The sequence below is a fragment of the Myotis yumanensis genome, unplaced genomic scaffold (genome assembly GCF_028538775.1).
Source record: "Myotis yumanensis isolate MYYU_CA2020_CCGP unplaced genomic scaffold, mMyoYum1.0.hap1 SCAF_5, whole genome shotgun sequence".
Classification (NCBI taxonomy): Eukaryota; Metazoa; Chordata; class Mammalia; order Chiroptera; family Vespertilionidae; genus Myotis; species Myotis yumanensis.
The window spans coordinates 78558929-78576178 of NW_027223756.1; the positions used below are offsets into that span (position 1 = coordinate 78558929).

The window sequence follows — 17250 nt, forward strand, 5'->3', positions numbered from 1 at the left end:
ATCAGGCACAGAGCAGGGCAGATAGGAGGTTGTGGCCCCGCCCCCTGTAACACACAGCTGCAGGGCGATCAGGGGGTTTGGGCGCTGCCCCCTGTCACGCTGATCCCGGTGCCGGGAGGCATATTACCCTTTTACTATATAGAATAGAGGCCTGGTGCATGGGTGGGAGCCGGCTGGTTTGCCCTGAAGGGTGTCCTGGATCAGGGTGGGGTCCCCACTGGGGTGCCTGGCCAGTCTGGGTGAGGGGCTGAAGGCTGTTTTCCGGAAGCGAGTGACTGAAGCTTCCAACCGCTCCTTGTTTTCTTTTCTTTTTTTTTTCTATTCTGGGCCAGCTCTGAGGCCTCGCTGCTGAAAACATCGATACAATGTTGCTAAAGCCGGCTGAATGAAAGCTGGTTTCTGGGGTTTTGTTTATCTTCTTATTTGCAACATAGTACATAGTTGCTTAGAGTTGTAGCTCAGAGGCCAGCAAGTGAGGGAATGTTGGAGTCCGCAGCAAGCAAGCCTCATGATCGCTTCCAGCTGCCTGGCTGCCGGCCGCCATCTTGGCTGACAGTTAATTTGCATATATTCACTGATTAGCCAATGAAAAGGGTAGCGGTCGTACGCTAATTACCATGTTTCTCTTTTATTAGTGTAGATATATATATATATATTTCAGAGAGGAAGGGAGAGGGAGAGATAGAAACATCAATCAATGATGAGAGAGAATCATTGATCGGCTGCCTCCTGCATGACCCCTACTGGGGCTCAAGCCTGCATCCTGGGCATGTGCCTCGACTGGGAATAGAACTGTGACCTCCTGGTTCATAGGTCAATACTCAACCAGTGAGCCACATCAGCCAGACCGGGATGGGGTATCTTTTAGGGGAAATGGGAATATTCTAAAATTAACTGTGGTGATAACTGCACAACTCTGTGAATTCTCTAGAGACCACTGAATTGTACACTTCAAAGGGGGGAAATCACATGGTGTGTGTACACTCTCTCAGCAAAGATGTATCAGGAAGTATAGCCGAGAAAGGGAGGACTAATGGCAGCGGGGTCCAGGCTCCCTGCATACTCTTGTGGCCGGGCCTGGCTCAGAGCTCCCCATTACCACCTCATCTCAGCCCTGCTTTCTTGGGGAGAAAAGGGATAATTTCCTCTATCGCTAGATGAGCCAGCAGGGCTGGGAGCTGAGGGCTCACCAAGGTGACAGGTGACTCCTGGAATCAGGAAGGCCGTGCAGCCTGTATAGCCTCAGAGCACATCCCTAGGCTGCCTGAGATGATGACATGCAGCAGGGACCTCGCCAGCACTGAGGGGCCCATGACCTTCAGTGGACACTGTGCATGTGCGTGTGGGGCAGATGGGTCCCCTGAACTGCTGAGAGCCCCCCTTCACTCCGCCTCAGCTGGCCAAGGGCAGAGGAAGAACCTTTTTGTAAGTGGTTTCACCAGATGCGTCCACGCCCCGATGGCCCAGCTTCCTCCCGTGACCAGGGCCCGGCTGTCCAGTCACTGACGGGGTCTAGAGAAAAGAAAACAGGAAGCATTAGAAGTCAGCAAGGAGGAGCCACCGAGGCCACAGCTCTCCAGAAACTCTGGCCAGAGAGGAGCTTAGTCACCGTGCCCAGCTGGAGCCCAGGGCTGGGCCATGTGGGCCGTGCGGGGGGAAGCGGGGACAGAAAGCTGTGTGGGGAGGCTGTACACCCAGTGGGCAATACTTCACATCCAGAAGGGCCCACATGCAAACTAGACCACCAGCTCCTTGAAAAAGCTGGAGGCCAGCAGCTCCAACCACCCAGGCCTAATTTTAGGGTCTTTCCCTCAGTTCTGCTGATGTTGGAGCCAGGTCATTCTTTGTGGGGGGACTTCCTGGGTACTTTGGGCGATTAACCAGTATCCCTGGTCCCAACCCACTCAATGCCAGGAACAACCCCAGTGTGACAAGCACAGATGTGCCCAGACATCATCCAGTGTCCCCTGGGGGCCGAACAGCCCTCTGGGCTGAAATGATTACAAACAGCATCCTCTCCTGGGAGCAGGCCCAGCTCCTGCAAGCTCTAGGGGACAGCTGTGGCAGGTGTGACATTGGCCATCCCAACAAACTTGTGTGGAAGCTACTGGCCCTCATGTGAGCCGTCACCAGAGGACAGTGGAAGGGGCAATGGGAGCCTGGAGGGACACAGAAGCCAGTTTAGAATCAGGGGCCAAGGCCAGCCGCAGACAGGAACTGAGTGCCTCTTTGGTGGCTCCACCTGTCACTGACATTTAAGAAATACCTACTGCCCTGACCAGTTTGGCTCAGTGGATAGAGCGTCGGCCTGCAGACTGAAAGGTCCCAGGTTTGATTCCAGTCAAGGGCATGTACCTTGGTTGTGGGCACATCCCCAGTAGGAGGTGTGCAGGAGGCAGCTGATCAATGTTTCTCTCTCATCGATGTTTCTAACTCTCTATCCCTCTCCCTTCCTCTCTAAAAAAATCAATAAAATATATTTTTTAAAAAAAGAAGTACCTACTATGTACCTACCACCATTCAAAAATCTCACAGTCCTTCAGGCCACCAGCCCAACCTGCACTGCCCCACATCAGTTCCAGGCAGCCCTCAAATGCCCCCCACTGGCCATCGCTCCTCAGCTTGGCTTCTGTGTGTTCTGCACACTGGCCACTAGGGGGCAAGGTTCCCTCAGGAACCTTCTGTTGCTGCCCCTGCCTCACACCTCTCACTGGCTCCCTATTGCCCTTGAAGCCCCTAGACCCACCCATCTTCCTCCCACTGTCCTGCGCTGAGCGCACTGCAGGGCCCCAGCAAGTGGACAATGCCCTCCATAGAAGGACTCATATGGTGACTGACATCAAGGGATAGGGACAAAGCATGCATAGGCAGGACTTCTGCTGCTACAGGGGCAGGTAAGCCACACCTGGGCTGCTCCTCCTGGGGGCTCAGACACGCCCCTCCCGGGCCACCTTCTGGAGTGACAGGAAACTAACCACAGTGGGGACCCCTTCTGTACCGCCCTCGCCGAGGACAGGCAGCAGGAGCCCTGGGACAGCATGGCGGCATATATGCATGAGAGTGGCCGTCACCAGGGAAAGCTCTCTAGGAACATGGCTGGAAGATGGTGAAGACGATGGGCTCACAGGCGTGGAGAACGAAAAGGACCCTGTGCTCCTATGTGGGCTGCCTAGGGACAGTGCACTAAAGGTGCTGCTCGTCAGGCACTGGTCCGGCACCGCCCTCCTGGCAAGATCCTCAGGGACTGGCACTTGCCCAACTTCCTTCCCACCTCTCTGGCCTCCCCATCCTGATCTCCCCCTCCCTTCCCCTCACTGGCCCAGGGCCGAGTTCTTGGGCGTCATCCCTCCCGCACCGCACCGGAACCCCTCCGGGAAACTCCCCATGCTGGCAGGGGGATGGGATTTTCACCCATCTCACATCTGCCATCATTTGGGCCCCCCGAGAGGTACAGTGAGGTGCCCAAGACCACGGAGCAGAACTCGAGCAGGGCTGGTGCTGTCTTCTGGAGGAGGCAAGTCAGGATAGGACCCACAGACACTCACCTCCGTCAGGGCCGCCTTTTTCTGGGCCAAACCTGAGGAAGAGAAGGGAGACGTGAAACTGGCAGTGGGGAGCCAACCCACAGGGCCTACCACCAACCTGCACCTGCCCCTGCAGGGGCTCCAAGGGGCTCCGGGCCACTGTCACCATGCTCCCTCCCTGACACACAGGCGCCTACAACCTCACTGGGCATTGAGTCCCTAGGGAGGACCACAAGAACCCCTTGTGGGAAAGGGGAGCATAGACACAGGGCACTGAGATGGCGGGATGACTGGATGCTGGGTACCCGCCAGGCAGGAACCGCAGGAGAGACCACCCCCCAACTCTGACCCACCATTTACCTCAAAGACATCAGGTCCTTAGTGGAAAGAACTAAGGAACTGCATTTACAAAGTGCCACCCTTCCTCTGCTGGTAGGAGCAGGGCTTAACCAGGAGACACCTGGGTCACAAAGAGATCAGGGGGCCTGGAGGGTCGAGGTCGGGATGATGCTGTGGGGAGGGCCCGGGGCTCTGGGGAGCTATGGTCAGGAAGCAGTGGCTGGGGCCCCAGGCTGGAGCAATGGTGCCAGCTCTATGGGCCCTGTCTAGGGAGCCAGCTATGGAAAGCCAGCCAAGGACTGGTTTTACCACAGCGTCCAGGAGCGCTTCACTGGCCTAAGGAAGCTCACAGTGAGAAGGCAGGCGATTTTCCTCTGTCAGGACCATTCCCTCATCTCCGGTTCCCGGCAGGGAGGCCTCAGGCCTGCCACTGACCTCTGAGCCCTGGTGTCCTCACCAGGAAAGTGGCTTCTGCCGAAGATGATACGCCCAATGAGGGTGGTCAGCAGATATGCCCCCTTCCCGCAAAAGGTGTCCACATCCTGATCCCAGAACGGGCTTTGCAGGCAGAACTGAGTTAAGGCCCCTGGGATGGGGATGACCCTAGAACCCCAGGGGGCCAGTGTCATCACAGGGTCCTTATAAAAGGCAGGCAGGAGGGTCAGAGTGAATGATGGAAGAGGCTGCGTTGCTGGCTGTGAAGATGGAGGAAGGGGCCACGAGCAAGGATGTGACGCCTCTAGAAGCTAGAAATGGTTCTTCCTGGAGCCTCAGGAGGGAACCAGCCCTACCCAGACCTGGATTTAGCCCAGTGAGATCCATGTCAGACTCCTGACCCCAGAACGGTGGGAGAATAAATGTGTGTGGTTTTAAGGCAAGATTGCAGTGATTTGTTTCAGCTGCAACAGGAAACTCATTCACTAGGTGTCACTGGGGGGAAGCAAGTGATGACCAGGACAGGCCTGGCCCCTGCCCTCGGGCGCAGATTAGCAAAGAAGATCTTGGGTTTTGACCCTGAGGGAGATTGGGTGCCCTGGAAGGCTGTGGCTTGGCCATGACATAGGTGCCCACAGGCGCCCTCTGGTGGCTGCTGGGGATGACAGACTGTGGGTGGGTGTGGGGGGCTAGGACAGGAGCCAGGGACGGAGCAGGGCAAGAGGACTGCCTGGTCTAGGTGGGAGCTGATAGGGTGCACCAAGGTGGAGGCTCAGGAGCGGGGAGAAATGGGCGGATTCTGGAGAGATCTAAAGTTAGGACAGACAGGCTGTACTCACTGGAGATGGAGTGAAGAGGCGGAGTCAGAAATGACTAAGGATTTTGACTGGAGCAATGAACAGAATGAAGGAGCTGCCAGCTGACAGGGGGATGGGCAGGAGCAGGTTTGGGGGGGATGGACAGGCACATTGTGGCTGTGTTGAGTGTGAGACCCCTGTGAGCCCTCCACGTGGAGACATCGAGGGGCAGCTGGACCCTGAGTCTGTAGCTCAGGGGGAGCCCTGGCTGGAGACAGGACTGGGGGGGCCATAAGGGTGCAGACAGAGCCAGAACTCTGAGAGTGGACCAGGCAGCCTGGAAGGGTGAAGGCCAGGAAGGAAGAGAGAGGGAGACCAAAGGGGTCCTCAGAGAGAGGTAGGCCCAGGTGAGGGACCAGGGGGGGGGGTCAATCTTACCCAGCAGAAGAGGAACCTGCTCTGTTCCAATCAGTGACAGTTGCACATTGTAAAGGTACAAAAAATGCTGAACTGTATGTTTAAAAGTCTGAATTTTATCTTATATGAATTATCTCTCAATAAAAACATATAAAACAACCCCAAGCTGACATAGCCATAGATGCAACCAGGGCAGCAGGGATACGGACTTGTGTCCTCTTTTAGCCATGACCACCACCCCAGCCGCACCCTGAGTGCCCACCTGTGTATGTGGGGTGCTGAGACCCCCTAGGACATGGTCCAGACGGGGAAACTGAGGCTGGGGGGGGGCAACTGGCTGAGACTAAGTTCATGGCCACAGGGTCCACCAAATGGGACCCTGGGCCGGGGGACAAAGCCAACAGACTGAGTCACTCCCCAGGGCCCCAGACAGGGCAGCTGGACTAAGATACGCCAGCTAGATGGGAGTCAGGCCAGACCCTTGGTGCCTACTCGCAGATGTCTGAGGCTCTCCACCCGGGCACCCTGGCCACAGGGACGAACCTGGGCTCTGGCACATCCCGAGGCTCTGCCGGTGGCAAGTGGGGGCCGGAAGATGCTGGAAAGATGACATAATATTTTTATTGGATGCCCAACAGCAGAACAATTAATGGTTTGAGTTTGGGTGTGGAGAAGGAAGAGGAGAGAAGGCAGGAAGCCAGTGGTGGACCAGGGTGGAACATTCTAGACCTTGTGTGGGGGCCCCTTAACCCAGAGCCCACCCAGCGGTGACCACCTGAGTCTTCTGTAGCTCCAGGTCCTTCATCCAAAGGCTGCCAAAGTAGGTCCAACACCGCAGTCCTGGCCTTCTCCACAAATCATACCTCCTATGTCCTCCTGCTTCCCCACCCAAGGTGTCTGAACTCTGTGGGGGGCGGTGCAAGGGATGGACACACACACCTTAGGGCACTGGCACCATGCCATTCCTTCTGCCCAAAACAAGCCTTCGCCAGGTCTCCCCAAGGCCGGCCCTTTGGCCTTCAGGTCTCAACCCAGCCTCCCCTCAGAGTGGCCACCTAGTCACCTCCCTGTCCTGTTACTCAGGCCACATTCCCCAGTTTTGTCATCTGCATGTCCCCACCGGCTCTCTGACATTCCTTTTCTTAACCTCATCATCTGCCCCTCCACAGCGTGATGCCTGTGAGGGCAGTGACCCTGTAACTCTCGGCCTCCACAAATCTTCAGAAAAGGGGCAACGGCTCAGGGTTGAGTCTGTTGCAAGAGGTCATGCAGCTGTAGGGGAGGGTGGTCACTCCCACTGGTTGGGTCAGGCTGGGGATGGCAGAGACCACACCCAGATGTGGAGCTCCTCCCAGACCAAGATGGGACCAATTCTTTTCTGAATGAGCCACCCTATTTTTTTTAAGAAATTAATTTTTAAAACTAACCTGGAGGAGGGAAAGAGCCTGACACGTACAGCTGGGAGAACAGGCCCTATGCAGCCCCTATCTCAGGCCAAGACCTGCCCAAGGCACAACTGTGCTGCCTGTGGGTCTGGTCCAGCCACCAGCAGACACCTATGAATGCTTGCTGACTTCTGATGGACAAGGGACAGACAGATGGAGGGACAGACACAGTTCTCCCCTCTCTGCACACACAAGCCTCGGAAGGAACTGCTTCTTTTACATATCCTATATAATAAAGAGGTAATATGCAAATTGTCGTTATGCGGTGAAGCTTAATGACCAATCAGCAGGAGGGCGGGGCAGCAAGCTATGTGCAGCAGGAGCTACCAGTGGCAGTGGGCGGGGCAATCAGCTGAGGAAAGCAACAGTGACTACGTGTGTGTGTGTGTGTGTGTGTGTGTGTGTATACATTTGATTTCAGAGAGGAAGGCAGAGGGAGAGAGAGATAGAAACATCAATGATGATGAGAGAGAATCATTGATTGGCTGCCTCCTGCCCGTCCCCCACTAGGGATCGAGCCCGCAATCTGGACATGAGCCCTGACCGGGAATTGAACTGTGACCTCCTAGTTCATAGGTCAATGCTCAACCACTGAGCCATGCTGGCCAGGCTGGAGCCACTTCTTCACATGATTAATGTGGAAACCAAGAAAGGGAAGCTCCCAAAAAACCGTGGGCCCCTAGAACCAAGGAAGGAGGCTTTAGCATATGTCCTTCAGCACTAGGCTCTACCTTTAGTCTGTCCAGAAATGTGCCACTGCTTCCCACTCCTCTCAACTCCATCATCTCTCACCAGACCAGCACAGTCTCCACAGATCTTGACCCCGCTCCAGTCTGTCCTCACAGCAGCCACCAGAGGCCGCCGGTGAGCAACAGAGTCAGGTCCTATCTCTGCTCTGCCCACAGCCTGGGAGAGCTCCCTGGGGTGAAAGCCCAAGTCCTCCCCTGGCCTACAAAGCAATTGGAGCCTGCAACCCTGCAAAGCAGGAAGTGGCACAGGGGGCCAGCCACAGGCCCACCTCCCTGATGAACTGGAATGGTCTGGCCAGCCTTTGGGCACAGGAGCAGAGTCCCTGCAGACTATACAGGTGGTGGTACTGAGGCAGCACGGTGTGGGCACAGCAGGGAAGGGAGCTGAGGCACTCAGTTGCCTGAGTCAGACACCATCTAACTTAATGATCGTATTTCACTATCGCATTTTACAGGTGGGAAAACGGGTTTGGAGAAGTTTAGGAAGTTACTCAAAGGTGAAAAACCAGACATTGTATCTCAGAATCCAGAAAAGCAATCAACAAAATTTAACATAAACTTGATGTTCAAAAAAACTATTAAGAAACTGGAGGGAAAAAAAGTGAGGGTTTCAGGAAGAACTGCCTTTACTTAAAAATAATTCAAAGCAAAAACTCATGGCAGCCCTAGCTGGTTTGGCTCAGTGGATAGAGCGTTCGCCTGCAGACTGAAAGGTCCCAGGTTTGATTCCAGTCAAGGGCATGTACCTTGGTTGCGGGCACATCCCCAGTAGGAGGTGTGCAGGAGGCAGCTGATGGATGTTTCTCTCTCATCGATGTTTCTAACTCTCTATGCCTCTCCCTTCCTCTCTGTAAGAAATCAATAAAATATATTTAAAACAAAAACTCATGGCAAACAAATAAGTATCAACCATAGGACAAGGGGAGTGACCGAGAGCTTCCACTGGGGGGTGGGGGGAGAGGCGGGCAATAGCACTCACCAATGCAATAAGGCAAGAAAAAAAGTGGGGGGGACCCTAGCTGGTATGGCTCAGTGGATAGAGCGTCGGCCTGAGGACTGAAGGGTCCCAGGTTTGATTGATTCCAGCCGAGGGCACATGCCCCGGTTGCAGGCTCGATCCCCAGTGGGGGGCGGGGGGGTGCAGGAGGCAGCCGATCAACGATTCTCTCATCATTATTGATGTTTCTATCTCTCTCCCCCTATCCCTTCCTCTCTGAAATCAATAAAAATATATTTTTAAAAAAGCGAGGGGGGGGGGAATGAAGATTGGAGAAACAAAATTTTAGAAAATCCAAGAGAACCAACTAACCAACCATTAGAATGAAATGGAGTGAAGCAAGGTGAAAGCCCACTTATCCAAGATCATAGTGCAAGTGTGTGAGCAGAGGTGGAATGTGGGATTTCTGCCCTCTGCACCCACCCCTGCTCTTTATAGGCAACCTTTCCCTGGTTTCATGCTAGGGTTTATTTTTATCTGAAATCAATAAAAACATATTTAAAATGTACTCTAAAAATAAAATAAAATAAATAAATATGTTTAAAAAATAAAGACCTTTCAGATTTTACAGTATCTCAGACTTTTACCACCACTATTAGGTCGGGAAAGGCTAAGAATTCTAGAGTTAATAGCTGATCAGAGTAGAACACTGCAAAAACATGTTGAAATATATCAAACTCTAGTTAATGATACACACACTGAAGTGCTTGCAGATGGAGTGTGCTGATGCCTGCAATTCTGAAGTACATCTAAAATATTAGCTGGAAAGAGGGAGGGATAGAGGAGGAAGGGGAGGAGGAAGGGAAGGGATGGATAAAGTAAGCACAGCAAAATGTTAATTATAGGTTCCAAGTAGTGTTTCCATTTTTCAATTCTTTGTAATTTTTCTTTTATATATATATATATATATATATATATATATATATTCTTTTTATTTCAAAGAGAAGGGAGAGGGAGAGAGGAATAGAAACATCAATGATGAGAGAGAATCATTGATTGGCTGTCCTCTGGGGATCAAGCCAGCAACTGCATATGCCCTGACCGGGAATCAAAATGTGACCTCCTGGTTCATAGGTTGATGCCCAACCACAGAGCACACTGGCCAGACACGGTTGAAAATTTTCTTCACACAATGTTCCTCCAGGTTAAAGGTAAATTGTGATCTTTGATGCCAGGAGTTTTCAAGCATTGGAGAAACACATTTTTAAAGCAGATTCTGCCTAAGGAATGTGTGATCACATGGGTAGTAGTGGGCACTACTGGAGCACCTGTGCCAGGCTCTGTGCCATAGGTTTCACACACATTGGCTCATCACATTTCCACCACAGGGCCTTTGCACTGGCTGTGCCCTCTGCCTGGAACAATCTATCCCCACATCTCTACACAGCTAGCTTCTGTCCTCTGTCACCCAGGTCTCAGACATTTGTGTCACCTCCTGGAGAGGTCTTTCCTGACCACACATTCATTCATTCATTTATTCCAAACTCAGTGAGTGTTTCCTGGATGCTGGGCCCTCTTTGGGGGACAAAATATATCTTTGTTTAAATATAATGTTTAATAAGAAAATATTTTAAACACCCAGGAAAGCACAGCATAACATAAAAGACACCAATATATCACTGTGTAGGTTAGCCATATCATTTTTTGTTTATCCTTTAAGTTATGGGTCGGCAAACACTTTGTTAGGGGCCAGAGGAGACCCAGGGGAGGCCAGAACAGGCATCCAAGGTGAAGGGAAGTGGTCTGTAGGTGGTTCTCAAATGGAGCGATTCTGCCCCAGGGGATACTCGGTGATGTCTGGGGCATCTGTGGTTGTCGTGACTAGAAGTGTCCTTAGCATTGATTGGGGGCCAAGGATGCTGCTCAGCATCCCGCAGCGCCCAGGATGCTCCCACCCAAGCCGGGGAGTGACCCAGCATGCCATCAGCAGTGCCAAGGGGGGACCCCGAAGCAAATGCAGCAATATAAAAACGTAGAGGACAGGAAGTATGTGGGTGTTCATTATATTAGTCTCTGGATATTTACAATATTTCATGATAAAATATTTAGTTGTACTGTCCTATCTAGTTTTGTCTTTTGTCTTAACTTCCCTGTAATAAAAAGCTACAACACACACATTCCCCATACAGGCGGCTGCCTTACCAGCCATGTCTCCAACCCTCCTGAAACCAGCAGGAGGTAAATGTCCTTGGACCCACTTTATGGCTGGGGAGATTAGGGCTTAGAGGTCTGGGCAAGTTCAAGGCCAAGGAGCTGCAGGGATTTGGGTGCTCCCTATTACACACACCCTGGGTCCCTGCAGCAACCAGCCACTCCCTCCAGAAGCACTTCCTCGTCAGGTGGAGCTGCTGCTTCCCAATGTGCTCCCAGGCACCTGGGCCAGCACCCTTAAGCCACCTGGTCACCTGTCCTGGTCTCAAGTGGGCTCAAGGACAGAGCTCCTGGAGGGTTCAGCACTGGCCTGGCACGGAGCGCTGCTGGCTCGCCAGTTTGTTGACCAACTTTTTTTTTATTTTTATTTTTGCTAATCCTCACCTGAGGATATTTTTCCATTGATTTTTAGAGAGAGTGGAAGGGAGGGGGAGAGACAGAGAGAGACATGGACTGGCTGCCTCCCTGACCAGGGCTAGGGATTGAGCCTGCAACAGAGGTACATGCCCTTGACTTAAATCCAACCTGGGATTCCGAGGGCCAACGTTCTATCCACTGAGCTAAACTGGCTAGGACTGTTGACTGAATTTGCTGTCTTGGATACAGACATGCCAGGTTGTGCGCTATTTCTGAGCCAGTGTCACCCACACTCACAGCCAGGGGGACTGGTATTCTTACAGATTTGGACACTGGGGCAAGGAAACCTGTATCCATTCACACAGGCCCCCGGGCTCACTGTACCAGCCCCAGCCTGGACACTCCCAGCAGTGACCCGCCTACCTCTGACTGCCCCAGGTACTTCCATCTGCCTCCCTCCCTCCTGTTCCCCCTAGCCCAGCCTGGCCCCTATCTACCCCTCCAGCCTGGTGCCCCCTCAGGGGTCCTTCCCTCAGGTCCTCCACTGTTTAGGTTCCCTTGCACCCCCAGGCCCTGGGCCCTGCTGCTCCCTGCACCTCTTCCTTCCCACCTCCCCTCGGCTTGGTGAATGCTTCCCTGTGCTTCACCTGGGCCCCTCCCTCTGACACTCCACCTGGCATCCTGCCTTCAGTGGTCTCTGGCTCCCCTGAGAGCGCCACAGGGAAGGCCTCCTCTCCCTCACCCACTTCGTGACCCTGCACCAGCCCAGTGCTGGGCACCGATCAGACCTCACTGAGTATCCAATGAGCAAGGAACCTGGAGGGCTGCATGGAGGAGGCTGTGGATGAGCCTCAGGAGAAGACTTGTGGGAAGAGAGCTCACTCACTCATCTTGTAGTCATTCCCTGGAGCTGGACAGCTGACTGAGGGCTGAATGCCCAGCAAAGCCACAGCCTGAGGTGCCTCTGACCTGCCCTGACCCAAGCAATGTCTGTCTCCTCTCTTCAGAGGGGGAAACTGAAGCTCAGAGAAGCAGTATTAGGATGTTTTGTGTTGAATAAAAGTTGGGACTCATACTGCCTGAAGAAAAAGGTGTATGGGGAGGATATTTGTTAACATAACTCGGGCCAGCAAACTACCCTGTGGACTAAACCCACCCACTCATGTACAAATCTCTACAACTTCAGAATTGAACAGGTGTGACAGAGATCAGCTGGCCTTTCACAGAAAAGCTCGCCTGACCCCAACATAACCAGAGAGGTCAGAGGTGATCAGCTTCAAGTCTGGTTGGACTCGGAACCTGAGGACTCTGTCTCAGCGCTGCTGTCCTCCCTGCTGACCCCCACTCCTCCTTAGGCAGGTGCCTGACTGCCCCTCACAAAGTCCAGGGCTGGGCCCACGGGTCATGTGTAGGACATATACAGCTCTGGCTGCTAGGCCTGGGTCCCCCCATTCCAGGAGCCAACAGCACTCTGCCTGGCTGTGGGGGACAGGGGTTCCCCAAGGGGACACTAGGTTCCAATAGAGAATATGCAACTGCAGACCTCCATTGAGGAAGGGCCAACAGCCAGATCCCTGGATGGCTGGACAGAGCACATCCAAGAGAGGGCTCCTCAGGAGCAGGCACCCCCGCCGACGCATGGCGAGGATCATGCGCTGTCTCAGGACCCACGTGAGAGGTTTCTTGGCCCAGTTTTCCTCTCAGATATATTTTTACTCTCCAGCAGCCAGGCTGGGCCGAAGACACTGCACCTGGATTCCAGAATGCTGAGAGCTACAGGGGCCCCCTCGGTCGGCTCTTCCCGTTCACAGGGTGGATGCTCACTTTCCATGCCAGGCCCAATTTCCCAGTGAGGCCGGGTCTAGGGTTTCAGAACCCTAGGGACCGAGCTGGCTTTGTTTTACACCAAGGCAAAGGTGCAGGGCTTGCCCAAAGTCCCACAGAAAGTTAGCTGCTGCCCGGCTGGTGGGGCTCAATCGGTTGGGCATTGCCCCATGCACCAAGAGGTCGCTGGTTTGATTCCCGGTCAGGGCAACTGCCCGGGTTGCGGGCTCAATCCTCAGTGGGGGGTGTGCAGGAGGCAACCTATTGATGTTTCTCGCTCTCCCTCTCCCTCTCCCTCTAAAAGTCAATAAAAACACACTAAAAAAAGAAAAGGATCTTGGCAGCTGAGCCAGGCTGGAACCAGGCCCCAGACACTTGCCTGGGCTCTGGGATTATTATAGGAACCTGCATGTCAGGGGTCCCTCTGTGCTAGGCATGCAGTAACTGCTCAACTCATGCCCAAATCTGCCCCATGAGGCGAGGGTACAACTTCCCAATTTTACAGATGAGAAGAGGAGATTCTGGAGCCAAACAAGCTGCCTGATGTGGTGGCCAGCCTCCAGGATGAGCCCTGGTATCCACATCCTCCTCCGATAGCGGGTGGGTATGACCAACAGATAAGGCTAAAGTGCAGCATGTGACTCTGACACAGGGCCATAAAAGACACCAACACGTTTACCTTGCTCTTTTCTTTGAAGTCTGTCCTTACTTCACTAGAGATTCCACAACAGAAAGTTTGAGCTTAGAATTAGCATAATCTGACAGACTAAAAATTGGTCTATATACTGCACATGTGGGTATTTATTTTTAAATACATTTTTATTGATTTCAGAGAGGAAGAGAGAGGGTGAGAGAGACAGAAACATCAATGATGAGAGAGAAGCATTGATAGGCTACCTCCTGCACGCCCCCTACTGGGGAACGAGCCTGCAACCCAGGCATTTGCCCTGACTGGGAATCCAACTCTGACCTCCTGGTTCATAGATCAATGCTCAACTACTGAGACATGAAGGCTGGGCACATGTGGGTATTTAAATGTAAATTAGGATTAAAATAGAATTAAATAAAAATGTTGCTTCTCGATTGTATAGGGTATATTTCACATGCAGAGTAGCTCCATGAGGCTAGTGGCTACACACTGGAGCACAGACACAGAAACTTCCATCGATGTCAGAAGTCTTACTACAATGAACATAAACTGATGAACAAAAATAGATACAGAGACACAGAAACATGGAACAGACCGACAAACCTCAGAGGGAAGGCAGGGGAGGGTGGGGGTAAGAGATCAACCAGAAGACTTGTATGCATGCATATAAGCATAACCAATGGACACAGGCAGTAGGGGGACAAGGGCATGTGCTGGGGGGGCAGGAGCGGGCGGGGAGAGGTCAATGGCGGGAAAAGGAAACATGTAATACTTTTTAAAAATAATTTAAATTTTTAAAAAAGTTTTACTACAGAGTGCTACTATAGACACTTATTTGAAATGATATTGGTGAACATCCAGAAACTTTCTTGCATTTGCATATTCCCACCAAACCCTCAAGTTTAAGGAAGAAGAAGTTTTGTATGTAATTTTTAGCCCTAGTGGGAATTTGTCAAATTTAATTTTCTATAAGAAAGATGTGTGATAATATCTGCCTCATTCTTTATTCTTGCATGTATGATGAAATCCTATATAATAAAAGGCTAACATGCAAATTGTCCCCTCGACCAGGAGTTTGGCCAGGAGTTTGACCAGGGGGCAGGGCTGGCTGGCCAACCACTCGTGGACCCTCCCCCTGGCCAGCCCACCCAAATCGGCCCCAATCGGGGGTGGGCCAGCCGGACCCCACCCATGCACAAATTTGTGCACCAGGCCTCTAGTATAAAATAAATATTTAATTGGATATTTATATATTTTTTTAACGTTTTGTTGTTGCTGTTAAATCTCACCTGAGGGTATTTTTTTCCATTGCTTTCCAGAGAGAGTGTAAGGAAGAAAAGTATAGGGAAGGAGGGAAGGAGAGAGAGACACACACACACATCGATTGGTTGCCTCTTGCACAAATCTAACAACTGAGCAACATTGGCCAGGGCTTAACCTTTGATTGTATTTCACCTTGCTCTTGGATGGCTCACTGGGGGAATTGGCCACCATTATGGGAGGACACTCACTGACTTGGGGAACTGAGGCCACCACCAACAGCCACATGCAGGAACTGGCTCGGGAGCAGCCTTTGGATGAAGCAGTCTCAGGTATCAGCTTGACTGCAACCTCATCAGAGACCCCAACTCAGAACCACCTAGCTCAGCCACCCTTGGGTTTCTGAACCATAGAAACTGTGAGATAATAAGTGTTTATTATTATTTAAAGCCATTGTGTTTGAGATAATTTACTTTCACAGCAATCATCTATATAATAAAACCCTAATATGCAAATCGACTGAATAGTGGAACAAACGGTAGCTATGACACACACTGACCACCAGGGGGCAGACGTTCGACGCAGGAGCTGCCCCCTGATGGTCAGTGCACTCCCACAGGGGGAGTGCTGCTCAGCCAGAAGCCAGGCTCACGGCTGACAAGCATAGTGGCGGTGGCAGGAGCTTCTCCTGCCTCCGCTGCAGGAGGGCAATAAGGAGCAAGGGGTTCTAGACTGCGAGAGGGATGTCTGACTGGGGGGATCGGGCCTAAGCCGGCAGGCGAACATCCCCCAAGGGGTCCTGGACTGCAAGAGGGCACAGGACCCCTCCCCCCCGCCCCGTCAAGGATGTCATGCCCCGGGCCTCTAGTAGTTAAATAATACACTTGGGGTTTCAACATGGCATCATCCATCTAGACACCTCTCCACCTGCTCTCCTCATTGGTGCCCACAGGGGCAAAGCCTGGACCATGTGGTACCAATTGACACCCACCCCAGCTTCTGCTTGTGTGCTTTCCAGGCTCCACTACCTACACTCTTCCCTCCAGACCTGGCATATACTAGGTGTTCCACAAAGAGCTGATGAGCAAACTAAATGAATGGCTTGAATGCATACAATAAAATATTATACAGGTGTTTAAAAGGATGTGGCATCTCCAAGCTGCATTTATAGAGACCAAGAACCAAGTGAGACTTAATATATTAAAAAACAAAATGCAAAAAAACCCACAAAACAAACCAACAGCAAAATGCAGCCATGACCGGTGTCTCTCAGTGGTTAGAGCATCAGCCCATGCACCAAAGGGTCACAGGTTTGAATCCTGGTCGAGGCATGTGAGGGGGGCAACCAATCAATGTGTCCCTTTCACATAAAAACAGGCACAAAGAGCAGCAAAATAGTCCAGAAGAAGCCAACTTACAATCCAGAACTAAACCTGCACATTTACAATCAACTGATTTCCACAAGGGTGCCAAGACAACTCAGAGAGGAACAAAATCCTATCAACAAGTGATGCAGGGACACCTGGATCTCCACACGCGGGGAATGAAGCTGGGCCCTACTGCACACCATACACAGCATTAACTCAAAGCATATTGTATGGAAACTAGACTTCTGGTGGTGAGCATGCTGCAGTGTATACCACTATTGAATAATAATAACGTGTATACATGAAACATATATTATTAACTAACGTTATCTCCATTTAAAAAAATACATCATAAATCCAAATGAATTTAAGAGCTGAAACTATACAACTCTCAGAAGAAAACAGGGGTACATCTCTATGACCTCAGGTTCAGCAGTATTTTCTTAGATATGACAACTAAAGTACAGCAACCAGACAAAAAATAAGATAAAGTGGACTTCATCAAAATTAAAAATACTTGTGCAAATTCACCATAGCTAAGATCTGGAAACAGCCTAAGTGCCCATCAGTAGATGAATGGATTAGAAAGCTGTGGTACATCTACACGATGGAATACTATGCTGCTGTTAAAAAGAAGGAACTCCTACCATTTGCAACATCATGGATGGAACTGGAGAGCATTATGCTAAGTGAAACAAGCCAGTCAATGAAGGAAAAATACCACATGATCTCACTCATTCATGGATAATAAAGACCATTACAAACTTTTGAACAATAATAGATACAGAGGCAGAGCTGCCTCAAACTGATTGTCAAACTGCAGTGGGAAGGCCAGAGAGAGTTGGGGGACAGGAGGGAGGGGAGTAAGAGATCAACCGAAGGACTTGTATGCATGCATATAAGCATAACTAATGGACATAAGACACTGGGGGGTAAGGG

General features: G+C 51.5%; 1 protein-coding gene across 4 annotated transcripts in view; it reads right to left on the bottom strand.

Moving 5' to 3' along the window:
* PIP5K1C (phosphatidylinositol-4-phosphate 5-kinase type 1 gamma) overlaps window positions 1–17250 on the bottom strand; it is a 57510-nt gene that overhangs the window by 25748 nt on the left and 14512 nt on the right. For all 4 annotated transcript variants that reach the window (XM_070415792.1, XM_070415795.1, XM_070415794.1 and 1 more), the window contains exons 2-3: window positions 3546–3577; window positions 1420–1512 (exon numbers count right to left, since the gene is read on the bottom strand). In XM_070415792.1, the coding sequence (XP_070271893.1) occupies window positions 1420–1512; window positions 3546–3577 (125 nt within the window). The remainder of the gene's footprint in view (window positions 1–1419; window positions 1513–3545; window positions 3578–17250) is intronic.